At 45.1% G+C, this 27460-nt stretch overlaps 1 protein-coding gene across 2 annotated transcripts in view; it reads right to left on the bottom strand.

The window, feature by feature from the left end:
- Positions 1-27460, bottom strand: part of NDFIP2 (Nedd4 family interacting protein 2) — a 197675-nt gene that overhangs the window by 134581 nt on the left and 35634 nt on the right. For both annotated transcript variants that reach the window (XM_078657493.1, XM_078657494.1), the window contains exons 2-3: positions 25264-25432; positions 629-756 (exon numbers count right to left, since the gene is read on the bottom strand). In XM_078657493.1, the coding sequence (XP_078513619.1) occupies positions 629-756; positions 25264-25432 (297 nt within the window). The remainder of the gene's footprint in view (positions 1-628; positions 757-25263; positions 25433-27460) is intronic.

The raw sequence follows: 27460 nt of genomic DNA, 5'->3' as shown, positions 1-27460 counted from the left end.
ATAGATATATATATATATGATAGATATATAGATGCATGCATATATCTAAATAGATCAAAGGTTTCACCACTGTTCCACCGCAAATTTACAAACAATGGTTTTAAAATACTAACTATGTCATACCAATTCATTCTTTTAAATAATCACTTAACTTCCATGAAATATGGGTTTCAAGTAAATGAAAGTCACAGTTTTATTTCCACTGGTAATAGAAAAGTCACACAATGGGAAACACGTTTAACTATAGCATCTTGGGGTTCCAGTGATAGTGACAAAATATATGTCATCAGAGGCACTGAACCTCTCGGGACCACAGTACAGATTTTAGGCGTTATAATCTAATAAGTGACTACACAAGTACTAAGGGATTTAGAATTTATTAAGAACAATGATGTCATAAAAGTGTAGCAATAACACCAATCTGCCATTTGATGCCTAAAAAACAAAAATTATTTTTATTAGGCAGCATGACTTGAATATTGCAAAACATAGCACACTTCAATTACACTTAATGTAAATTACAGGTAAGCATAAACTTAGAGGTGCTTTACACATTTATTTTAAACGAATCACCTCAAGGTTGGTTACAAGTAATATGCAAGCTGATAATCTGTTAAAATGCACTTACTCTTTGGGCGGCTTCAGCAGCAGCTGCTGCCATGGCAGCCGCTTTGGCTTTTTCTGCTTCATCATAGGTTGGGAGAGAGGTAGCTACACTGTATGGGGGCGGCACTGGGTAATAGTCACTGTGTCCTTCTGCAAAAATAAAATTTACAAAAAAAGCAAAAAGTCATGACTTCCTACAAACACGTAAAAAATCATATGCAATCAGAATAATTTTGTAACTCGTTTTATACAGCAAGGCAACATGGCTTAATGTATGACTGGACATGCCCTGAACCACATTTTCAACCTCAGTGGCCCAGTGCATCCGTACCCCATTCTTATTCATAAATAACCGAAAAAGGATTGGTTCAAAACAATAATCTTCACATTTTGCACTTAGTGAGAGTGATAATGCGGTAGATGACGCAGTATGGATGCTACCAAAGTGCACCAAACTATGTGCCCCAAGAGTCACTGTTCACTGGAAACATAACCACATTGTTTTGTTATTATTTATTTATCAGTAAAAAGCAAGGTCCTTCTCTGCGCAGCCTTTCAGCGGTTTAAGGCGCAAGACGCCCTGGGGAAGGGGCTTTTGTTTTTAGCTGTTTTCACAGACATTAAAATGCTTCCGTGTTCGCATTCTAGCCCCCTCCCCGAGGAACACATAAGTGGAAGGGTCATCTTAGAACATAGTGGCACAATCTCCTTTCAGCTCACAAATGGCCAAGATGTTTTCCATGGGCAAGAAGGCTTTTTGAAAAGCACATTTTTTTCTTCATTTGAATATAACCACTCTGTCTATGAAGCTGAGACATAGGAATTGAAGACGAAGGTAAGTGATAGCCTAACACTGAATTAACAAAAGGTAATTGCTTGCAAAAAATAAACACAATGCATGCCGATATTGAGGTTATACTTAGACTGAGTCGATTGGTACATTTTGTCTGTACTGTGGGACAGTTCCACCCCAAGTGCCCTAATAAGAACCTTTTTAAAAGGAAAATGTGGTCACAGGAGGAATAATTGGCATAATGTTTTTTTTCTTGCATTTCAGCGAGGGGTAACATTTACAGCAGGGCACACAAGCAGAACTGAGGTTGTTTGCACTGACGTATGTGAGGGAACTCTGAGATGGTCAAGTTAGTGATGTCCTGCAGAAAGGATCCATCCTCTTCCACTGCTGTTTAATCTATATATTGATCCACCTGGTCTCTTGGTAGAGTAGCTAGGCACTGCCGATCCTTATTAGTATGAGTGCATGCAATTTACCTAAAAAATATCATTTAGCACAACTTTTTGAACTGCCACAGTTCTGGAAGCCAAATCTACTAAACAGCCTTTGCAACGGTGTTGTCGTTAATCCAAAGGCAAGGGCCCTCTGACAACCTTGTTCTCTTGCACACACGGATACATTTATTTATTTGGCCTACTCAGGAGCAGGTCAGCAGGCAATAAACATTTGATTTATGGCTATTTTCCTAACTGTTACATGTTGACTATCAGCGAAATTATCATGACATTGTTAGATACTGATTTGATAAAGTATTTAAATATGCCTCTTTTACTGCATTTTGAATATTTGTTATGTTTTCTTCATCTTGTTAACAAGTACTTAGCAACAAGTAGAAAGGTTAATTATTAACCTTTCAGTTTGAAGTAACAGTTTATCAGCCAGAAACAACAAGAAAAATAGTGGATTCTATTTTTCTAGTAATAGCAAATAAGGTTACATACGTGAATATTGTGGTAGCATGCTGTGCATTAATGAATGCTTGTATCCAGTCAAGAAAAAAGTGCTACACTGCTTGTGGAGACGACTGTTTAATTCATTGGTGGAGAGGGTTGACATCTGTACTCAACCTAGCTGCAAGTACATTCCCCACATTCCTTCGCCATGTTAGTGACCATCTCTCTTTGATCTTCTAGAATGCATCAAGCTTAGAATCTTTAAAGCCACCCGTCAGTGCCCTTAATGTAACTTCTGCAGGTTTTATTCAAATCAAATCAAATCAAAGATAGCTTTATTCGGTATTTGTAAATAAAAACCATAAAAGCACATTAGAATATAAAACATTACATCCATATCATACATTAATTCACGTTAATACTCTAAATTTCTTAATTTTTTTTTTTTTTAAATTAGGTGAAACATATAAAGGGACAATTCATGAGGTAGTTAAACAAGCATTTACAATGCAACGGTTTCGCCTTTGGAAAAGTTTGAGCTATTGGCATTGTAAATGACAAAATTTTTATTTATGTGTTGGTTTTGAAAACCGATAAATAAATGGCATTGTCATTTACATTGGCAATAGCTCTAACAGCACTGTGCTCAGGTGATGCAGGCAGCACTTTACACTCACATGAATCAGGCAGTGCTCCATGGTGGTATGAGCCAAACAGCACTACACACTAATCGACACAAACCAGGCAGCACTGTGCTTGGGTGATGCAGACAGCACTTTGCACTCACATGAAGCAGGCAGTACTGTACTCTCATGTGAAGCAGGCAGCACTTTACACTCACATGAAGCAGGCAGCGTTCCATGGTGGTACGAGTCAAACAGCACTATACACTAATCGACACAAACCAGGCAGCACTGTGCTCATGTGATGCAGGCAGCACTTTGCACTCACATGAAGCAGGCAGTACTGTAGTCTCATGTGAAGCAGGCAGCACTTTACACTCACATGAAGCAGGCAGGGCTCCATGGTGGTACAAGCCAAACAACACTATATACTAATTGACACAAACCAGGCAGCACTGTGCTCGGGTGATGCAGGCAGCACTTTGTCCTCACATGAAGCAGGCAGTACTGTACTCATGTGAAGCAGGCAGCACTTTACACTCACATGAAACAGGCAGCGCTCCATGGGGGGTACGAGGCAAACAGCACTCTACACTAATCAACACAAACCAGGCAGCACTGTGCTCAGGTGATGGAGGCAGCACTTTACACTCACATGAAGCAGGCAGCGCTCCATGGTGGTATGAGCCAAACAGCACTATACACGAATCGACACAAACCAGGCAGTACTGTACTCTCACGTGAAGCAGGCAGCACTTTACACTCACATGAAGCAGGCAGCGCTCCATGGTGTATGAGCCAAACAGCACTTTACACTAATCGACACAAACCAGGCAGCACTGTGCTCGGGTGATGCAGGCAGCACTTTGCACTCACATGAAACAGGCATGTACTGTACTCTCACGTGAAGCAGCCAGCGCTCCATGGTGACACAAGGCAAACAGCACTTTACAATGTTCAAAGCAGGCAGCGCGGATATGAAGCAGACCTCACTCTACAGTGACTGAAGTGAAGACGTGAGTGCTCTAGGGTAATACAAAGCAGGCAGTGTTTTACACAAACTGATATCAAGCAAGCAGTGCTTTAGGCTGAATCAATGTAAACACAGCTTTCAACTATCACGAAGCAGGTAGTGCTCTATGGTGACAAAGTAGTCTGACTGGTAAGATGCAGGCATCACTTTGCACTGACTAAAACCAAGGGTTAGGAAAGAGGGAGCACTTTAAAAAGGAAAACAAAATGCAGGCACACTTTACACCGACTGACACCAGGGTTAGTGGGATGTTGCAAGGGCTAGTGTGCCGGTGCAGGGAACTCCCCGGACAGGGCCCCGCCTCTTACCCTACCTGCTTCTCGCCAGCCGGGAGCACCGCGACGTCCGCCGGTGAGGCCCGTGTGCCGTGCCCCGCCTCCTGCTCGGCTTTCAGGCTACGTTGCAGATGCAGGATCCGGTAGCGGAGCTTCTCGTTCTCGGCGTCCCGGGCTGCTGGTCGCTTCTTCCTGCCGTGTCAGGCGGCTGATCTCCCCGGTCAGCAGGCGGATCGCCTCCTCCTGCGCGGCCATGTGGGCTGCCATGTCCAGGGAGGCCTCCAGAGCAGCAGCCGGGAGCCCGGCCGGAGACGAGGGAGGCGGGGATCTGCTGTGGGAGGGGAGAGGGAGGCGGGGAGAGCGGAGGCCGTGTTACATCGGCATCGGGACCGGCGGGAAACATTGTTCAGGCAAAATAAACAAGCACAAGCACCTACGAGCACACGGACAGCGGGGGGGGGGGCATTGGCACATAATGTAGATCAAAGGGGCGAAGGGGCGGCTGACGAAAAAAGGGGCGGCAAACAAAAGCCGACAAAAACAAATGCCGTGATAAAAAAAGGGGCGAAGGGGCGGCTGACGAAAGAAGGGGGCGGGACTTAAAAAAAGGCACGGGAACGCCCCCGATTCGCGTCCGGACGGGCAAAGAGTGACGGACAGCAATGTCTGCCAATGGCTAGCCTCCATTTATGGAGCTAGCCAATTGGAAACAGAGGCGGTCCAAACATCCCTACTGAAAACAAAAGTTTTCGATCTGGGAGGGGCTTTGCCCCTCGCCAGGTCGAAACCTAAAAAGGGACCTAGGTTGTTGTAATGTACTATTGAGTGTAATAAGGTACAATATAATACAAACATACAAGACATTTTTTAACATTAGACCATCGTCCCTCTGCATCTTACTGCATATTTTAAGAATGTTATGGCTGCATGGATGGGAAGTTCATCTTGCAACAAGTAAAGTCTAATCAAGGCTGGTTTACATTGCCTCAGTCCCCACGTCTTAAGAATGGGTAACAGATAGCGCTTTCTAACCCACTCGTAATATTTGCAAAAGAAAAAGCAATGAATATTTGACTGGATTGATATGTCATCACAAGGACATTTAATTAGAGTAGCAGACCAGTCATTTGGGGCAGGGAATGATATCAGCCTATAAAAACAATCTGTTCTCATCCGTGTCAATAGCATTCTGTGGTAGCTAGAGAATGCCGGATCCAGGTAAGGATGTAAGCCCGGCCCGTGAAGGATGAGACGGTGGAAAATGACCGTAGATTTGTTACCATCCAGATACCACCGCCTGTCTTCTAATAGCGTAGACAAATTTCCTTTAAGACATTTTTGGACATTAACGTGCATGAACTAGGTGTTGTATAAAGTTCTGGATGACCAATGGAGTATAAAAAATTTTTGACGTAGGAAAGCCAAATGAACTTACTAGCAGCTGTTTGGTTCATGCAGTCTTGAATAACATCCCTACTAAAGGCTGTGTCCTTAGAAGACCATATCTTGTGCCACAACATAACTGGAGTTATCTTTATAATATCAGTAATGTGGGCTCGATCTAGTTCTTTGTGGCATATGGTCGTGGAGACAGATCTTGGGACTGCAAGCAGAAACCTGAAGAAAGCGTTTTCCGCTATTTGAATTTGAGTGCAGTCGGCCGTCCCCCATAAACCTGCATCATATGTTGCAGTAGAGACGCACTTCGCTGCATAGATCTTGAGCAGAGTGTCAATTGGTTTCCCGCCCAGTCTCTTGGCGAATTGTTTTATAGCGCCTATGGTGCGGGTGAATGCCAGACTGCGAGTGGTGATGGCTGTGGACCATGTTCCCCTATTGTTAAAAGTGATACCTAGATATGAGAAGGTTTTTGTCAAGCCTATCTTTGTTTGATTAACGAAGGTTTTGAAGTCAGTTTTAGAATTATTTGTTGAGGTGCAGCACATGGTAAAAGTTTTACCCACGTTAATCTTCAGCCCTCTAGTACTCATGAAAGTTGAAAACCCAGTTAGAGCCTTCTGAAGGCCTATCTGGGTTCGTGACATAATAACGGCGTCATCGGCATATAATAGTAATGGTACCGATTCGCCGTTTATTTTGGGATAGTCAACTTCCAAGTTTGGTAAAAAATCTGCAACTTCGTTAATGTATAAATTAAAAAGAACAGGGGCAAGGATACAGCCCTGCCGTACGCCCTTTTCAATGGGAAACATTTTAGTTCGTTCTCCATTTTTACCATATCGTACCGTTGCTCCTGCGTCTCTTTAGAGTTCCTTGATAAAATTCAGAACGTGTGAGTTTATCCCCATCTTGGTCAGGGTGTTCCATAACACTTTGTGATCTAAACAATCAAAAGCCGAGCTTAGGTCGACGAACGTCAAGAACAGGTTCCCTTTTTTGACTGTCATATATTTATTCATAATTAATGTCAAATTGAGGCCCTGCTCGACTGCGCCCAGGCCACTCTTAAAACCGTATTGAAGTTTAGAGAGAACCCCTTTACGTTTGGCCCAAGTTTGCAATTTTGTCAATAAAACCCTGCCTGCTACCTTCATCAGGGAATCGAGCAAAGAAATGGGTCTATAACATTTTGGGTCTGCCTATCACCTTTTTTATAGATAGGGATTACAATGGCTTCATGCCATGTGGCAGGAAAGCCTATTTGGCTATAAGTATTTAATACGTTTGTCAGAAGTGGGGCCCAGAGTTCTAGATTTTCTTTAAATAAATCAATAGGTATTCCGTCTGTCCCTGGGGCTTTTGAATTGGCACTCTCTCGAATGGCTTGCTCAACCTCTAGTGGGGAGAAAACAATGTTCAAAGGAAAGGAGTTCAGAGTAGTTGGTACTTTAGACTGTGATGCAATGTCAGAATGATGCGGAGTCACAGAGAGGTTTAGCGTCGCTAGATCATAATTTTTTTATACAAAGCCGTGAAGTAACTGACCCATACGTCTTCCGGTATGGCGATCTCCAAAGAATCGGTCTTGTTTTCAGCAAAGAAAGGGGCATTGACTTCTCTCCAGAATGAGATATTATCTCTAAGGGCACTAGCCTTAATTAGAGCCTCCCAAGCTAAAATTTTGAGTTCATTCTTCCTATGTTGTAATGTCCGTTTATAAAGTGATCTAGCCGCTCTAACCAGGCTGGTGTCCTTCGGTAAGGTCTTTATTGCCTGTATAAGAGCTTTATGGGCTTTGGTACAAGCCGAATCGAACCAGCCCGCTAATCTGGATTTCTCTCCAGCTTTTTGTTTCCTCGTTAATTTATCGTTTATAGTGGCGGCTATCTTATCATATGCCGCTCTAATCAAGTGGGGATTAGGATTTTGCTCTAAGCACGTTATAAAATGCTCACGATCTTTGTTAATTACCTCTTCTAAGAATTTTTGGGGATCGACCTTGGCCCATTTAATAGCATACCCATTTTTTCTAGACAGGAAAATGGTGTGACGGTATAGTCTTTCAGATGTACTTATTTCATGGCTGTCGTGACTGCCTGCATTGAGACTGACACTTATTGGAAAATGGTCACTCGTAGCTAGTTCTTCAATTTCAAAACCTTTTACGGAACCCTGGTTATTGTTGGACATCAATACAAAGTCTATCACGGTACCTGCCTCTCGGCCGTGAAAGGTAGGTTGGAATGCAACCATGGGCTCACTCAGTTCGTTAGCGTGTCCTAAGTCCCAGTCATGCATAAGTTGGTTAAACATGTTGCCCAATACAGTGTGTTCAAAGTGCGTGCAAGGTTCCCCTTTTAAATTTGTTAAACCGCAGATTTTTGAATCACCGTGGGGGCATAAATGGCAATTAAAGTCTCCAACTATGAGAATGCAATCAGCCTCCCCCACTCCTTTATTTAGGATAGAAGTTAGCTCACTTTTAAATGCTTTGGCGTCTTCTTTCTTAATATTATTATATAAGTTAATCAAAAGAAGGCGCCGCCCTTTCCCTTTTACCAAAAAGCCCTGCAGTGGTTTACACTCCCTGTTTTTAAACCCCTCCACTTCGTATGTCTTCACTGTCAGGTTAGCCAGGTTGGAGATATACGTACATAGACCTCCAGATCCCCTACCTCGATTTCCCTGAGTGGCAGGGGTAAAGAAGGAACCAAAGCCCTCTATATGGGTCACCTCTTGGTCCCAACACTCCTGTAGACATATGATATCATGTTTATCTACGAAAGCTAAGAAGGTTTGGTCCATAGATTTTTTGGAGAGACCAGCGATGTTCCACAATGTTATTGTCACACTGGCTCTCCTCTCGGTCTCTGATGGACCATCTTTCAATTGAACTAAACTCGTGGTGGAGACTACATTTTGCCATGACTTATTCAGAGTGTCAGTGGTTATGTTATCGCAGGACAATGTGTCATTGTTCTCATTTATGTCTGTATTGAGAGGACCCTCCGGAGTTGGTTCTATAACTAAACATTGGGAAAGACACTGGGCCTGGGGTGCTGATGCTTGAATCGAGATGGTAGTAATGTTTGTCGCTGTGGAACTAGTATGGAAGGGAGTCTGTTTATTATTATGCGAGTGATGTGCTAAATCTGGGGCTAAGAAAACGGGCGAGGTACAAGGTGCCTGATATACCCCATGTATATACCCAGTTGGTCAATCAACCATATCTAAGCAGTCAAATCTATTTTTTGTAGGAAAACCCCCCCAGCCTTCCAAGTTAAGATGTTCTCTTCTGGGAAACCAGGACCGTGGTTCCCAGTCTGTGGTCCAGTTTCTATTTCTATGTCTATTCCAATGGCCCGCCTGGTTCCAAGACCAGTCTGGACCCTCATCCCAGCTCTGGGGTTCTCCATACTCATATAGATTCGAAGGTGGATAAAAGAAGGACAGGCGATATGCGTCAATCCCTCCCTTCTTTGCCAGGGCAGGCCAGGAGCAAATATAGTCAACTGTGGAAGGATCATCACAATTGACGATAACGCAATCGCCCTGTATGCTTTTTTTAGATTCTCCAACCCAGGGCACTCTTCGGACCGAGGAGATTCTGCTAAAGTTTGCTGATTGAAAAGGTCTATTTTGGCTCAGCCACTGCAGAACCTTATTATGAAGGGACCAGGATCGTTCGTCTGTGTTTTCCGACAACTCTGGGACCCCAGTGAGGATGACAGTGTATGGGGCCGCCTCAGGTGGCAAGTGTGTCGGACGCTTGAACCTCCCTCCCTTTCTCCCTGCGCCCGTTGGTTGTGGAGCCAGCCCTTTCGGAGGAATGGGTGGTGTCGCTTTCGGCTTGGCTGCCTGAGTTGGACTTGTAGATAAACCCGTGGATGCCTGGGGGGTCTGTAAAGCATGGTTTGGTTTTGCCTTCCCATCTCCTATTGTAGTCTGCGATGTGTCTTGTGCGGATATCTGCTGCGTATTTGCAGTTTTTAGGGCTAGTGTGGATTTTGCTCGAGTGTCAGTCAGGTTGTGCTGGTTGAACTAATATGCTAGTGGCTTTGGGTTTCCCCCCCCCCTGTAGTAGGCGGGCCTAATGATTTCTGGGAAAACGGTGGTGTGTTCAATTTTGCCAATTGTTTCTCGATGTTGTTCATAAGGCTTTTTTCAACTGGGTGTAAGTAACGTTTAAAGAGTTCCCCCACGCTCTTTAAAAGCTGTTGATTATTTGCTGCGCATGTATTGCACGTGTTGCATGCATTACATGTGCCCCCCGTTGCCCCCAAACCAGTTAAGTTCTCGACTGCTCCTGTGGTGTTAGTTGGGGGAATATTGTTGTCATTTATAGAGCTTTGAAAAGAATGATTTGGAATAGATGTTTGAATGTTTGTAGAGGATGTAGGTTTATTTACATTAGAAGTGTTCTTTTTTTTCCTAACCCTTTTTGCAATAGCTCCCTCCCTTTTACCCTTAGCGTATTTAATTGGGGTTTCAGCATGAGAGTGTGTCAGATGTAGATCAGGGTTTGTTTCCAAGTCTACACTTGATTGCAAATCAAGAGACAGCTGGGTAGCAGAGAGGTCCACTACACTGGGGACCGTGTGTATCTCCGCGATGGTTTCTGATGGAAGTTGTAAGTGGGTAATCACCCCCTGGTGGATGGGGGTTTGGGCAGAAGCAAGGGGCCCCATAGAAGATCTTCTAGCTATTTCCAGTTCATGGGATACTCGACGCTCCAGCAAGATTATGCTCTGGTCTATCACCTCATTTGTCCGGGTGATGAAGAGATCTATAGGGCCTGTTACCTGTACAGCGCTTGACGCCGTTTTGCTTCTGGTGCCTCTATTCATGGTTAGACAAGATTTACAAGAGTTTACGGATATAATGTCATAAATAACAGAGTGCACCAGTTGAGTAACGTGACGTAGTAAGAGTCAATACAGTTACACTGACAGGGTATCCAGGAAATAAGAAAGCAAAGGACGTGGCCCAGTCCAGTCTTACCCGGTCTTAAACGGGCCCGCCCTTGGCCCGGGCTTCGCCCGGCATCCCGCTCGCGTCCCGCGAGACGGCAGTAGTGTCGTTTTTAAGCGCCTCCGGGCGCTGGCAGGTGACGCGGCACACCGCTAGGGCTTATGGGGGTTGTAGTCCGCCCCTCGCTCGTCTCCACTCGGCGGCCCCCGCTTCCAGATGGTGAAGGAGCATGAGGCGGCGGGAGACAAGCGGGCGGGTCCGCGAAGCTAGACTGGAGTCACCAAGGGTTCCTATGGCAAAGGGCAACAGCAAACGGCAGGCAAGAATTTCCCCCACTCGATGGCAGTAGTGTCGTTTTTAAGCGCCTCCGGGCGCTGGCAGGTGACGCGGCACACCGCTAGGGCTTATGGGGGTTGTAGTCCGCCCCTCGCCCGTCTCCACTCGGCGGCCCCCGCTTCCAGATGGTGAAGGAGCGTGAGGCGGCGGGAGACAAGCGGGCGGGTCTGCGAAGCAAGACTGGAGTCACCAAGGGTTCCTGTGGCAAAGGGCAACAGCAAACGGCAGGCAAGAGTTTCCCCGCAGGTTTTATTATTTGTGTAATGATGGAGGAATCGAATCTGAATGGCAAACACTGTGTCATTTCCGCATAATTCGAGGACTCAGTGCATTTACTTTGGAATGCATTACCTCGATAATAACATAATTTGCACTTAAGTGCACTTCATTGCAAGAAGGAGTGCCTCTCCCTAACCGGTCTCAGAAAGGTTGGTAGGGCTGGAATGCAGGGAAGACGAGCAGACTGGAATACGAATTTAGCCCAGGAAAAAAAAGCTAAAATAAGCTAAACACTGTGGCAGGCTAGGCCTAGAATCGGCTCTGTGGAGTTTTCATGGTTGGGCCATGGCGGTCCGCCTAGCTCTGAAACAGGCCTCTAGTCTGCAGCGCAGCAGGGAAAATCCAAAGGGTAGAATGGTCAGTTTGGCCCAGCTGGGGTGTAGCTTGCGCTACAGCGGCTCGGAGGCCTTCAACTTAAGTGTGACACCTGTAGTCAGTGCATGCATCTTAACCAATAGGGCTTCACAGAGCGGAATTCTGGACACCACAGTTCTAACACTTTAAAATACAAGGCCCAGAAGGAGTAGTGATGGTGACCACAGTGCTCAGACTGGCTCAGGGAGTCACACATCTCATCAGACATCTTGGCAGTGCTGCCCCAAGTATCAGTGTTACTCCAAAAGCCAGGAGGATATGACTGAAGCATAGTCTGCCACCTGCCAGGCTCATCTGAAAGTCTGGTAGGACTGGATCAGATGCAGTGAAGTTAAAACCCGTGAATCTAACAGATTAGTTATGCTGGGCAAAGTCAATCACAAGCCAGGATGCCCTCAGAAAGCAGAATAGGCCTCAGACATACCAATTTTGCATCTAAAAGGATGATAGGTTTGGCTCAAACATCATCATACATCATATATTGTTTATCTACTTTAAAGAAAAGAAGAATGAGTAAAATCCATGTATGTCTATGTACCTGTTGCAACCTACTTTGTCAAAGAATCATGGCTCACATAGATTCCATGTGGTTACGATTCTACCATGGTGAGAACACAACACCTAGGGCGTCATTAGGATGGCGGGCGGATCGCCACCCCCGACCTGGCGGTGGCGATCCGCCCGCTATCCCAACCCGATTTACCCCCCTCCGTATTATGATGGTGGGGTAAAGCAGCGGCCGCAAAGTGCGTCTGCCGCTGTTCCGATTGCCGGCTGGGCAGAACTGACCCTCAATATGGTGGCAGTGCCCAACAGGCACCGCCATCCATATTAGGATGCATGGTTTTAAAGGCCTTTTCATGGCGGCGGGGATGTGCTTTGGGGGCCCATTGCGGGCCCCCATGTGAGGTGGAGGGGTGGGGGCAATGGTACCCACCTGCAGTTCCATGTACAAGGTGGCAGGCACAGCGCGGTGCCTGCCACGTTGTGCATGGGAATGCTCAACATGTTGATTTGACATTGCGGCGGGTGCTGCTGTAAGCAGCACCCGCCGCAATGTCAAATATGTGGAATGCGACCGCCAGGGTTGCAGTCACATCCTAATCAGCGGTGCGGAACCTCCGCACGTCTGGCGGCCGGGATGGCGAGCGGGCTAAAGTCGGCCCACCATCCCAATCGGCCCCTTATTAGGGAGAGAATAGAAGAAGGGCAAAGAGATGAGCAGGTTGTGTTTCATGTTGGTGGAATAAAGATTTTAACTTCATGTGGCCTCAGAAGTATTACTTAACACTGGCGACGAGTTACCTGTGAGGGGCAGGACGTCCACCGACATACAGCAGAAGAATAAAATTGAACTCTGCCTCATTCAAAATTTCCAAGTTTAAACTTTGAACCGTTTTGAAGATGTATGGGTACAGTAAGTAGCCTGATAATTTCACTTTCTCAGTGACTTTGAAATGGGTTCAGTGTAATTTCTAACTAATTTAGCATGGTGACAGTTATGGTAATTGTGCACTGCTACCGCAGATTCATTGATGGGAGCATGCCGCATGCCGGCCGTTGTCTCCCTCTCGAGTGAATACCTCGGGGCACTATCAAGCAATCCCTTACATGGGCGATCCGCAATGCATACCATCGGGAGGATTCCAGGTTACTCAGGCAGGCCACTTGCTTACTGGTCGCTTGCAGGCACCTTGTTGCTTGGTAACGCTCAGAAGTTTAATCGCATGGCTGCACCAATATTCTTGACGCTCTTAGTGGCCGTGGGGTCAGGAGCTGCATCATGTCTAACTTTGGGGAACACTCTGAAGGAGTTATGCACACTGCAGCATGAGTGCATTCACCTTTGTTCGTTGAAACCACATAGTGTTGCCAACATGGCAGGAAGTTTGTGGTTGGTCTGCTATTCACAGACAATTGGGGGATATATTTTCTGGCATCACCCAATCGTGGAGGATCTGTATATATAAACACTACGAACAACGTTAGGGGCCGTAAGCACTATATAAATACATTTACAATTTCAATGGATGACGCCTCAGTCTTCTGCCCGGAAAGGCATCAGGTTAAGGAACTGGGGAGGACTTGCATCGAGTTTGGAAAGGAGTTGGGAGTGAAAATAAACAGTGTCAAGTAGAAAACCCTACTCTTTGGCCACTGGACCCTCACCCGAGACCCACTGCCATTCCCCATCGAGCAGGATTTCATGAAGATGCTTAGATTCTGGTTCGGAGGAGACAGTGTAGCAAATAAATAATGGGACAAGCAACTGGCGAAGACTAAACAGAAGCTGGGACTCTGGAGCCTCTGGTAGCAGATGATCAAAGGGAAGTCTTTGGTCCTGCAGAATGAGACCTTGTCAGTGCTCTAGTACGTTGGTCAAGTGTGGCCAGTGTAGCCTCTAACTGCCAAGGCTATGGCAAGAATAATCTTCAATTTCATCGGGAATTCCAAGATGGGCAGAGTGAAGTGGGCGGCGATGTTCAAATCCCACAAAGAGGGAGGCAAAAGAGTGCCAAAAGCCGCCATCCTGAGGGGGATATTAGTGTGCCGCTGCTTGAGGAGCACCCTGAGGACAAAAGATAAAAGCCACACCAGTTTTCGGATGGCACCCTATTTCCTGCTACCAACACGGATGTGCCTCAGATGGGCAGAGTGGGTGAGCACCATCCCCTGCAAATGGGCTACCCCATGGCTCTACAAGGAAGTGGAAAAGTTTGTCAGAGAGTTTGGTCTGGAGGCTACCACCCCAAACCGATGGACTCCGAAGTTCGTCCAAAACCAGATCAGTGTGAGGGACAGCAAAGAACAGATCATCGCCATTCCATCTGCCACAGAGGATCACATGTGAGAGAACATCGCTGTCAAGTGCCGACCAACCATCACAAGGACATCGCCTGGATGGCCATCCAAGGAGGTCTGCCAGTGAGAGCCTTCATGCATATAAGAGTGCTCAACCAACCCAAGTACTGTCCGAGAGGATGCACTGCAGATGAGATGTCGTACCATCTTTTCTGGTAATGCGCCTACACCCAAGACCTGCTTAGGGCCCTAAGCACGGAGACTAGGGCCCTGATACCCACGACATCCATCACCGCATTGGTAATGTATGGTTTGTTTCCAGGGGTACACACCCTTCGAGATCACCAGGACGGCTGGAGGCTCCTGTGCTGTTTTAAAGATGATTCTCTATGTTCCAGAAACGGTTTCGTAGTAAGGAAGGAGGAGGCATCGACCCTGTCCAGCCAGAAGATGACTCACAGTCTCCTGCGTAACTAACTACACGGTGATAGATGGATCGGATGACCACGGGACAACGACCCCTGAGTTCCCAAAGGGGTGAACCTGCACTGCTGGGGGAAAGCACTGGAGGGACTACTACCCCGGGTTCCCCTTTTCTCTTCCCTCAAGGAACTGAATAGTGATCGAGGAGGGAAGCAGGGTAGACAGATGAAGACAGGTGGAGGAAATGTAATGTAATGTTTTTCCTTCACAGGTAAACGGTCAAAGGGATAGCTTGTACATATGTTGTCAGGTTTATTAGCTACAACTTAGAAGTAAGAGGTTTTCATGAAAGGTGATGAATGTATGTAGCTGAACAGGACACTAATTTCTGACAAGAGGTAACATTTTAAAAAATGATCTGCGTCTGGAATGTGGCCAGGACCAGGACCCTATTACAACTCCTTAGTGATGGACTGTCAAGGTTTACCTACTCCGATCTAGAGCTATGTGCCCAATGTCCACCTGGTAAGTGCTTCAGTAGCTTCAGAGCTTTTGCTTATAGGTCCAAATTTCTGTCACACATTAAATTCCTCCTCCAAACAACCTGGTGCTGAATGTAATAATGCAGCTTTACAACACATCCATTAACTACTACTTGATAAACATGTGTTCTTTATCTAAACACAATTTGAAAATCTTTGACTATTACTGCCTATAACTCTGAAATGGTTTTTCTTACCAAAACCTGGTTTTCACATTCTTCCAAGCTGGTTGTTACTTGAAATTATCACTCACGGTTTATCTGCTCTGTTTTGAACAATATCCACTGTTTTATACAGATCAAATGACTTTCTCACTAAAAAATCACACCTTCCTACTCAGTCATGAAAGCCTTAATTTATTCAAAATCCACACGCCCCGGGAAACCCAGGGCAGTAAAGATAGAGAAATTACCCTTTTCCCCCAATAAACTAAACTTCGATAACTTCACTATCCTAGGTGATTTTAGCATTCACATAGACAAACCAGATGATTCCCAGGCAGTGACTCTTATTGAGGGCAAACAAGCCTTGAACCTGAAACAAATGGTTGAAGCCCTACTCACAAGCCTGGCATACGTTAGATCAGACAAATGACGCACTACCCCTTCTTTGGAAAGATCATGCAGCTATCCCTTTTAGCTTTATTTACAATATATCTGCCCGTATCAAATACAACCACGATCTAAAATCCTGGTCCAAAATATGCAAAGAGAACTTGACCAGAGCTCTGGCTTCAGACCCTCTTATTTCCTCAGAAGCTAAGGATGAAGATGTATTAGCCATCAATAATTTGTTGAATTCCGCTCTCAATTCTATCACACTGCTAAAAATAAAGAGCTCCACCCTTCCCCTCCTGGTACTCGCTAAGAAAAGTCGAATGTTATAGTGTGATTGTTGTGTCTCCCTAGGTTGACAGATGTGATAATAGCCATATAATATAACTGCGATATTATGTTTATTGTTTATGTCTTTTACAAGAAATGCCAATAAAAAGAATTTTTTTAAAAGACACTGTAGAGCCAGGTAAATGGAGGACAAACTATGACACAGACGCCAAACAAATCTATAAATTCGCTATCAAAAACAAGCTTATCAAAATAATCTGAGTTGCCTACTGTCCTGGCAGATTATCCACATCCAATAATTCCTAGCAAGACATTTTTTCCACTGTGAAATCATACCCACTTGTGTGTCACCAGACCATTCCTCCTTCCCATGAGCTATGTGATAAATTAGCAATGGTTTTTCAGACAAAAATTTCTAATATCTACAATAATTGTACTATACATACTAAGCCAGAATGTTATCTTCCTCTCTCTCACTCTCCACTAGCCGCCTTTACCAAGGAAATATCACTTCACCAAGTTTGCCCTATTACCCAACAGCAGCTGTGAATAGTAAATCTGGATCCCCTGCTCACCCATGCCCCCTTCCATTTAAAAATTAGGTACTGGTTGTAATTAGCTTTTTTTATGTCAGTTGCTTAACTCAGCCTCGAACCCAGCAGTGTGGAAGCAAGCACATGTAAGGCCTTGGTTACAAATACCAGAATCATCCGACAATGGTTAATTTTAGACCCATCTTGCAGTTCCCCCTGGAGAAAAATCATTAAATCATCAATCATGGACTGCCCTGGATTGAATCAGATTCTGGAGGACTCTCAATCGGGTTTTCGACCAATGTTTAGACCATTCGGTCTCGAGGGTAAGCCAAGTAGGTAACCGGCAAGGAGAGAATCTTTTACAAATATTTCGCGGATCTCTCTAGCCCCTCGATCTGACCATGAGGCCCAGTTTAGCCTTGTTGAAACATATCTACTGAACATTATCATACGTCGTATGTATATGGTTTCTATTAATGCTAATTATTTGGCATTTTTTTCACTGCACTTTGGAGTGGTACACACAGAGCTTGTCCCTGTGGTGTCCTGAGGAAGAGCTAGGGGGTAAGCTCGAAACATGTTGGCACTCTTCTAGGACTCCTGACTCATTGCTAACCAGGCAGACCTAGAGACTCACCCCACTATTAATATGTCAACTAGGAGCAAGAATAAAGTAATTACACCCACTAGTTAGGTATTTTTAAATCACTCCACTCCACACACATCACCGCACCACACATAGTTCCTCACTACAAATGCTCCTACGTATTTTCGCAAGTCGTAGCATGCCTCAACCCGCAGCGGGTTGGGATGGCCCCTATGATGAAGCATGTCACCGTGAGGAAACTCCGGTGAGTGAGGGGACTCAAGAAAGGACATTTTTCCTTTCAAGATTACATCGATCACTGATGACAATCTAGCTTACCAAGCAAGGTTCTTTATCCGAGACCTCGGATTTTTGGTTTCTAGTACAGAATCTGCCATTTTAGAAGTAACCAAGGACTTTCGATCACTACTGGATGGCGGTGCACTGTGGCATTAGTATTACTAGACCCCTCTCTGCCGCTTTTGATATTGTTTGTCATTCTGAAACATCTATCGAATATAGGTATAGGTGGCTTAATTTGCAAGGGGAAACTTACTTTCTATTAAACTATTTTCAGACAGTTACCCTGTCTGCCTTCTCATCTTCTACCACATAGATTAAATATGAGATGCCACAAGATTCCTTCCTAAGCCCAACACTGATTTAAAGTATACATGGCTCCAATGGCTATATTGTTCCAGTTGTGTCCCCAGATATCATGTGCTGTTGATACTTAGCTCGTTTACCCAATTGAAAAAAAACACAACATTTCTCTCAAGATAATTTTAAGGCCTATCTATCTACGGTGGGAGATTGGATGCAAGAAAGGTGTTTGAAATTAAATTCAGAGAAGAGAGAGATCTAAGGGCCAGATGTACGACCGTTCATTGCGACCGCAATAAACTGTGGCACAATGTACCAACCCTATTTTGGAGTCGCTAATCTATTAGCGACTCGCAAAATAGGGTTAGCAACTCGCGATTAGGAAGGGGCGTGCCAAGTGCGTCCCTTCCTAATAGCGAGTGCTATTGTCATGTATGAGTGTTTTGCAACCCCATTTGCGGTCGCAAAACACTCACAGTTTACCACAGTTTACCACCTACTTCAAGTAGTTGGTATACCATTTGCAAACGGGAAGGGGTCCCCAGGGGACCCCTTCCCTTTTGTGAATGTGTGCGCAATTATTTTTTAAGAGCAGGCAGTGGTCCCAGGGACCACTGCCTGCACTTAAAAAATGAAATTGAAAAGTTTCATTTTCGTTTTTTAAATACATCCTTTAAGAAAAATCGGCTGCATTTATAAAAAAAAAACTGCTTTATTGATAACGCAGTCCCAGACATGGTGGTCTGCTGGGAGTGCTAGCCATTCCCAAATGGGTCACACATTGATAAAGTCTCATTAATATTTATGAGGCTTGCAATTTGTGACCCCATTGGCAATCGCAAACAGTGTCTGAGACACTGTTGTATATTGAATTTTGCGACTCGAAAATTGAGACTCGCAATTTGAGAGTCCCAAAATTCAATGGTCGTACATTTGGCCCTTAATATCTGACACACCCAATTCCCTCTGGTCATCTGTGTGATTGCGAGCAGAGCAGGGAAAACACCCATCCCAGCTAAGACAGCAAAAACATTAGACTCAAATTCAGGATTTCTCCTTTAAATCACAGATTGCCTCTGGATCTGCCACATCTTTCTATCTTCTGAAAGCTTTAATAAAGAATTCTAACCTCCTGACATGCGCAAACCAATGCCTTAATCACAGCAAGACTTGATTATGAGAACTACCTTTGAGTGGGACTACAAAATATCTGATACAACTACAGATAGTGTAGAACACTGCAGCAAGACTGATTTTAAACCGAAGCAGACATGAGTCAGTCTCCTCTCATTTGAGATACCTGCACCAGCTAACCATGTATAAAATTATAACTTTCAAAGGTCCTAGTTCTGAATTTTTGTTCTTTTTCAATCCACAGTCTCTCTGACCGCTTACAGTCTTTCTCTTTCTGATGCTAGAGACCAGCTATGCTCTGAGAGGCGGAGCCAGAGCCGGAGTGTTTCGGCTGCTGCAGTGTTTGAAAGAGAGCAGAGCCTTTTGTGGCGTTCTCCGTGGCTCCCCCAGTTTGCACGCATTGCAGGAGGAGAAGTTAACAGTGAGATCGACGAGCCGACAACCGCCACCCCCACTGTTTCACCACCTGCTTCTCTGCCTCACTGTGGCTGCCTCAATGGGCATAGTGGAAGGCCGGCAGTTAGTGACGACGCCCATCGAACACAAAGGACTTGGAGTGTGTGGTGGCAGTAGCAATCCTGTGGTAGGCAGGCAGGAGGTACAAGTGTAGGAATATGCATTCCCCTCCACCACTCTACTCCTTTGCCACCATTCCCACTGTCATCACCGCCGCCTATGTGGCCACTGCCAGCCAGAGTTCGCAAGAGTTTGTGGAACAGCAGAACTTCACTAGGGCTGTTAGAACCAGCCCCTCCTCTGTAATAGTCTTCAAATCCCATTTGAAAGTCCTGTTACAGCCTTGACAACAGCAAGAAGCAGCTGGGTGCAGCTTGCAACCAAGTTAGCTCTCCCTCCTCCTCAGCCACAGTGAGTCACTGTAAGGAACCACATAGAATCTACATAAGAATTTACACAACCAGTGTGCTCGTGCCCCCCGCCACAACACATGAGGAGGAAAGTGACAACCCCTGGGGTGGGGAGTCGGCACCTCCGGAGTGCTCGTGCCCGATTTCCCCATGCAAGAGAGTGGAGCGAGTGATTGCCGGTGGAGGGGAGGGGTAAGGGGGTGCTTGGAAGCCTGTGGAGATCCTGGTTGATCCTGGCTGCTGAAGGGATTTTCATCAGGCATTCTGAACGCTTTCCCAGCGTTTAAGGTCAGCAGTGCAGAGAAGCCGGATTTGCTGGAGAAGAGCAACAGTACCCGTAGCCACAGCTGCATGCAAATACAGGAGAGTGTCTGAGAAACTCCACCCCCACACCCGTCCTCCGGGATGGCGCACAAGCTAAATAGCGGGTGCCAAAGTGTATAGTGGGGGATTCACAGAGTACGAGCGATTCAAGCAACATGTGGCCAGCAATCTTGAACTCAATGCAAGAGACAGTCATGGTCCTCAGATATCATGCAAACAAAATGGATATCCAGGTGGACCTACTCAACACCTTGGCAGTGTTCATCTCTAGAATCTACGACAAACTCAAAAAGTTAAATGCCCTGATCACTAGGGTCCAAACAAACCACCTTAATGACTTTGTCATATGTTCCTGCAAGGAGGTGGTTGATAAGATAGTGTAACTCGAGCGATTATCAAAGGAATTTTGGGGAAAGTTAAAACCAGCCTCGGCTTAGGGGGTGCTCATGTAAAGCCACCATTAACCGCCCCATCAGTTGAATGCACAGTCAGTAGCCCACCAGTAAAACAGGTGAGTGGGACGGAAGAACTGACCACGGTGCAGCTCCCACAGAAGCTATTGGACGCAGGAGAAGGCCAGAGAGAAGTCCTTATCGGCCAGAGAGAAGACCCCAGTTTCCACCAGGGATGCAGTGGCACACCAAGTCCACATCAAGATGTAACTTCCACACCATTTCAGATGAAAAAAAAGGAAGCAGAAGTGTGCAAGGAAGAGCAGGAATGAAGCCTGTCCCAGGTCCGCTGGCACCATAAAAGTAACCCTAACCCAGAAAAGTGAGGGAGACGGGGTCGAGGCAGAGACCCCTTCAGGAGATATCTACCGGCTGATCGAGACTGTGCCAGAAATTAATGAGCCTAATGCTGGGCTCATACCCGCAGTAAAGGGACCCTTGCCAGGCAAGGAGGGCACCCCTAGGTTTGTCAAACCAGTCCAAGCAAAAGTAGGTGGACCTGCACCAGCATTGAAGGGACCCCCGCAAGATAAGGAGGGCTATAAGGATGGTCTACCAGCTAGAAGACTCAAAGGAGAGGTAAGTCAAACCTCAACTATTATAGACCTCACCTCCCCAAAGATCTGGTCTTCAGTACCTATGAAAGTGACCCCCGGTGCAGGAAGGGGGGCACCCAGTAGGCAAACAGAGTCAGCAAACCTGGATCATGCGGGTGGGAGGGATCATCCTGAAGCTGGCCGTAGCTACCCTGAGTCAAAGAGAGTGTCCAGCTGCAAGTTAAGTTTGACCGACCACAAACGTATATCGATGGAGTACAATGACCTGGGATATCGGCAACCCTGGATCAAGCGGTTGGGAGGGATCGCCCTGAAGATGGCCAGAGGCCCCCTGGGTCAAATGAGTGCGTCCAGCTGCAAGTTAAATTCGACAGACCCCAAACGTATATAGATGGAGTACAATTACATGGGATATCGGCTTCTATGTATCCCAGCATTTAAATCTAGTAGTCCACAGGATGTATTAAACCGCACACGCATCCTAAAACTACCAGGCCTAGACCACGTGGTGTCAGATGATATACATGCTATTAAGTTCCTACTAGCAAGAGGAAGACAGACCTCGGATCCCACGCTTGTCACACTTTCTGCCTCAGACATTCCTGCCCAGACCTTGGAGGGAAAGAAGTTGCTGAAGTCTTGGGGCATAGAAGTGATAGCCTTTTAGGGGAATCATCAACCACACCCATTGACAAGAGCAGCCGCACTCCACCAACACTGTAGATACTATCATAACTGCATTGAGAGGTGCCCGGGGGAGGGAGGTTATCCTCCCAAGGGCCACTCTGTAGGAGCACCAAGGCACTTCAATGTTACAGTCCAAATAACCAGAAGGGAGGGACATTTCGAGCAGTTTAGAATTACAACAAAGCATGAATCCCAAAACCGCTGGAGCTGGCTGCCGATCTCCCTATCCAAGACAGAAAACAGTAAAGACTGAATTGCGGCCCAGCCAGCAGCCTCCGAGCAGGACGGCCTAACCATCTGCTCCTGGTGGGTCTGCAGGCAAAAATTGAAGACTCTATTGTTGTGGACTTTGAGTGCATTCCACATAATAATGGTACAGGAAACTTGGGCCCTAGTTAGCTCTCCACTCATAGGGTTTGTAGAACATAGCAAACTGGTTCAGAAAAATAGCCCCTTCAGAAGGGTAAAGGAAGGCCTGTCAGTCTATGTCAACTCCAATCTGTCTGCAGAGATAACAGAGCTCAACACAGATAAACTATGGGTCCTTGCTCTGTGTATGGACAATTGGGCCAAGCATCTACACTCGTGAGTGTGTATATTAATCCTATGAGGAAATTTGCAACCGCAGACAAGTTTGTCACACACAGATTTCAGTTGGAAACACGTGCTGTCCATCATATTGGCTAGTCTAAGGAGATTTCAACCTTCATCTGTTCCATCATCCAACCAAGGAGCACATAGAGGCAATTGGGCCCCTCCCAGACCAGTGTATGCAGTAATAAAAACAACAAGATTGGGGAAAAACTATCCAAAGCATGTGAGTTAGCTAGCCTTATTGCCCTGAATGGCCACAAGCCAGGTGATAACAACACCAGCATGGCCTAGATTATCTGGCTAATAGGTCTCCTACTTAGACTATACGCTGGTGAAACTTTCATTATACACTCAGGTGAGGGACTTTAGAATACCTCATCACCAGGAGAGTGACCATCATCTGCAGGTAATCCTGGTTGGGGCCACTATGTGCAACACGAGGCCGGAACAGCTCTGTCCGGTGATGTTGGTATGACAATCCAAAACGACTGAAGTGGAGCTCTAGTTTGGTTAAGGATCAGGCAGAGGAAGTGGTGGTCTCTCTCGAATCCATGGCCCTAGAGGATTCCAACTTGATATCAGTCTGGAAAACCTTTATAGAAAATCTGACAAATAGACATCCTGTCAGATGTGCGAACAAGTGAGAGCAGCTTGGGCGCCGAAAGATCATAGCCCTGCCGAGGTCTGTCTGACTGAGAAGAGCGAAAGTAGACAGAATGTTCAGGCAATTACGGCGATCCCTGAAGTAGGAGATTTACTATGGGCTCTGCGTAAGGGGAGGAGACTACTGAAAAAGGAGATATGGGCCTTCAAACAATCCAAGCAATAAGCTCTGTGGGCCCAACTGTTGTATGCCTCAAAGTCAAACAATACAAAGAAATTTTGGAAACTGGTTATTAACATTGAGAAAGGCCAAGAGGAGAAATCCCCCCACCTTCATTTAGATCCATCTACGAAACCAACACGAGACTACACTCAAGTATTTCAAACTCTGCAACCAGAATAGGTTGTCCTCTGTCTTATAGGAACCGTTACCCCTTAAGTGATTACCAGGTGATTCTTTGAGAGCTTCGGTACTGGCCCTTCCATTTCTAATTAGCTCCCCCCCCCCACCCCCCCTCTATATTGATTTTTAAATTCAGGGACACCCTCAGCCACAGGTGTCGATGCAGCATGCTGCCTCAGTGGTTTGTTCCCTGTGTTGGTGGTGGTCGGCCTTGTATGAGCTTTTAACAGTTTCTGCTACATCAGACTAGTGTCTTCTTCATGGAACAATACATTTCAGTGTCCCTCCTGTGCAGTCAGTCACATTTCTCCTAGAGAGTAGGATGCAGGAAGCCCCTCCTGGCAAGTTCAGTGAATTTTCTAACCTGGCAAGGGGTGTTGGTGGTGGTACCCCAACTCTGGCGCTCAACAGAAACTCCTGGTCACCCACCACTGGTGTTGTACACCTAACTTCTGGTCACTGACTGAAAGTTTCTGCCTCGCCTTTATACCCAAGTTGCAGATTGTCCCCATTTATTTCAGCTGATCAGTTCTATCACCAGTTCTGGGTTATTCTCCTTTTTTATGAATTCAGAGACTGCTCCAATCATAGTCTTTGTGACAAGTATGAGTATAAAGGCAAGGGAGGGCCTGGGAGTTTCCTCCCAGGAGCAACCCCAAGAAAAGCACAAATGCGAGGGAGGGTTCCAATATCGGTTAGCTACCAGTTAATATTTGCATGGTATTCTCCCCAGGGAACAATGCTTCAGGAAGTGGCAGGTTCAACACCTTAGCTTCAAACAACAATCTTTCTATTTCTTTTTAAATTTCAGCAACACTGCACTGTCTACTAAAAGAGATTCCTGGAATGTTTTAGGGGGAAGCTCTGGAATATATATTTGTTGTATGGGCTCTCCCTTCAAGCCTCCATCTTACGTACCATACAGATTACACATGATACACAACTGAATTCACTGTCAATGTAGTCACATCCACTGTCTCACTCCCCACAATCATCATACACAAACATGCATGGTGCACATACAACATCTGTATGCCTGTAGTACATGCACATGCAACACCCATTCCTCTTATGGGCGGACAAAGGGTCCATATTCTGGGAGTCACGTGGGAAAGGCCGATAGGCTTCTCTCCCAAGACAGGCAACAGGAGAAAGGCCTTGTCCTGCATTATAATCATTTCAGCTACTAGAGGACAAGCAGGCCCCACATGCATTGTTTCCCTCCACATCGCAGCCCCAGCCCAACCCCTATCAACAGCTACAGGGAAGAGCTTCAACAAACATTATCATAATCAAGTCTTGTTCAGCCTCCATTTCATCAGCTATTTTTTAAGTTGAAATGTGATGAAACACCTTCTAATCCTTCCACAGAACCCAACATATCTAACATGTGGGTGTCTGCATCAATACAAGAGCTGCAATCAGTAAGCATGGTTCAGAGATCACTCATCCTCCAACTATCTGGCCCACTTAAAAAATCTGGTTCTGTGACATATCACACCAAACAAAGAAGACTTTGTGTCCACAAATTGCAACATCCTGACTAATGACATGAATAATGGTGACAGATGTTAAGTAGTAATCATCTGCCCAGACTAGATATTCAGCAAGGGAACTAAAGGCACGTATTCGAATACTTGAAATGCCTACTATGAAACGTATCAAGAATGATTGCTTCCTATTTATCTTTGCAGGCATTTCACTATATTGGCACTCACCGGTTGCTGCTGCTGCTGCTTCCATAGGAATACTGCTGTATGGTGGTGGGGACATATCTGTTTCAGAAGATGCTTCAGTTTGAGATGTCAGCACAGTCTGATTCGTCTGTGTAGAAGTTGAAGGCTGTTCGGCATCTGCTGACTCTGCAGTATCATCTTCATTATGGAGCTTAAGGAAAATGAATAGACTATTAAAACAAAAATATCTTCACAGCACTGCCCCTTGACAGTCAGATATCATACACAAGAAAAAAGTAAATGCTGTTTTGTGATAGCTGGAGCTCATCTGTTGCTGAGGAGTTCAATCTCCACCTCTCATTCGAATCAGCACAGTTCTGCTGAAGTGAAGTACCATGAATGAAATGCACTACAGCAAAATCACAAAACAATTACACCGCTAGAAGTATATTAGAATCCCAATCGTCGCCCAAAGATTCTACCGAAACAAGGCAACTACAGTCACACACTTATTTCTCAAATTACTATTTTAAGGCACCTAAGAAAATAATTAGTGACTTCTGGTACTATACACTTATTAGAGAAAGAGATCAAGTGTAGATGTATATAGAGCAATAAATGACTACATTAATTACTAGGATTTTAATACTTACTTTACCATAATTTCATTGTATTTTGTTATTTATAAATCAGATATGGCCGTGTAATAACCTGTTATTTGTGAATTAAGACCACACAAGACATTCTGCTAGAGCCAGTAGCATTATACATTTAGGACCTCACCACAAGCGTGCCGAACTGGCCTTGTTAATCCCATACATTTCCCTCTCACTTATGAAATTAGTAATGCTTTTACCAGCCCCATCAAAACTACAAGGAATCTTGAGATCAAGACCTTTCAGAAATAAATGGATCTTAGGATTTTCCTTATATGCGAAATGTATTTGTCGGACAGTCCTTAAAGCCTCTAGTTAACTACTGAAGTTCACGAGAAGTGAAAAGGAACCTATTTGCATGTTACTATTAATTTTACAACAGGCGGCTGCCTTTGAAAGCAACCATCAAGGAAACACTAAAACATGCGCCACATATCAGACAGCATATTTATTCATTTAAAAACTACATATTTCCCATCTGTTCTACATACATGCAACTCTGACAGCTTTTGCATCAGATAAGCCACCTAAATTGAAGGAGCAGCAACAATAGGAGGGTTTGTGGAGAGAATGATCTATTTACTGTAAATGGTAAAACAGCTGAATAAGTATAAAATTAAAGATATTGGACATTATCACAGAGTTACATGTCCATATATGGTTACAAACTAAATATGTGATTAGCAACATGCTTGTAATTCAGTAGTGCTACTTTATTCAAGGTATCACAAAGATAAATGCCCGGCATCCAAATTAGGGTTCTTTGTGGGTACACAGTATCTACAAATTGTTTGCATAGGCCAATACAACATATCATCACATACACAAAATGAAAATATGCATAAATAGGTTTGAAGATGTGTTCTGTTGACTGCTGGCATGAAGTCTAGGGCTTATCTTAAGGCTGTCATTGGAAGGTGCAATACATTAAACTAAGACCACGATTAAAGGGGGCGGGCTAGGAGGTCAAGGAGGACTGTCACACACCCCCGTTCCCAATTACTAGTATAAAATGGTGGGGGGGGGGGGGAATTACATTGACTTAGGGTTGATGCAGGTTTCCTATGTCAATTTTAGTTTTCACTATTATCGCACTTATCATTCTGAATCACCGAAGATATTACACGCACAAACCACGTTAATGGGCAATGAAAAGGCCTCCATCTAAAAGTGCCCTCATCCTTTGCAGAACAGGGCCCACAAATTCTAAAACTGGGATCCCCTATATGAAATAGGTTTTGTGAACATTAGGGTACTTTATATGGAGCCCTGGTGACCACAACTAAATATTAGGGCAAGGTCGATTTGGTGGAACTTCACATTCTGTTGATTATTTTTTAGCACTTGCATTAAAACCTGAATTAGTTGGTACATTATAATTGTTAGCAAACCCTAAATACAATGCAATGGTTAGCTTTCCAATCCAACCATCACAATGAATAAACTATTTCACAATGTCCCAGGAAAAAACACTCAAGTAGCTAGAAACAATGGGTAAGCCTGATTCAGCAGCCCGGTGCTTAAGATTTTGCGCTGGGAACCCCAAGCCCTTCACAAACTGGGGCACTATCATTTTAGAATTA

The sequence above is a fragment of the Lissotriton helveticus genome, chromosome 8 (genome assembly GCF_964261635.1).
Source record: "Lissotriton helveticus chromosome 8, aLisHel1.1, whole genome shotgun sequence".
In the NCBI taxonomy this organism is placed as follows: domain Eukaryota; kingdom Metazoa; phylum Chordata; class Amphibia; order Caudata; family Salamandridae; genus Lissotriton; species Lissotriton helveticus.
The sequence above is the reverse complement of the archived record's forward strand: the minus strand, read 5'-3'. Positions and strand labels throughout refer to the sequence as shown.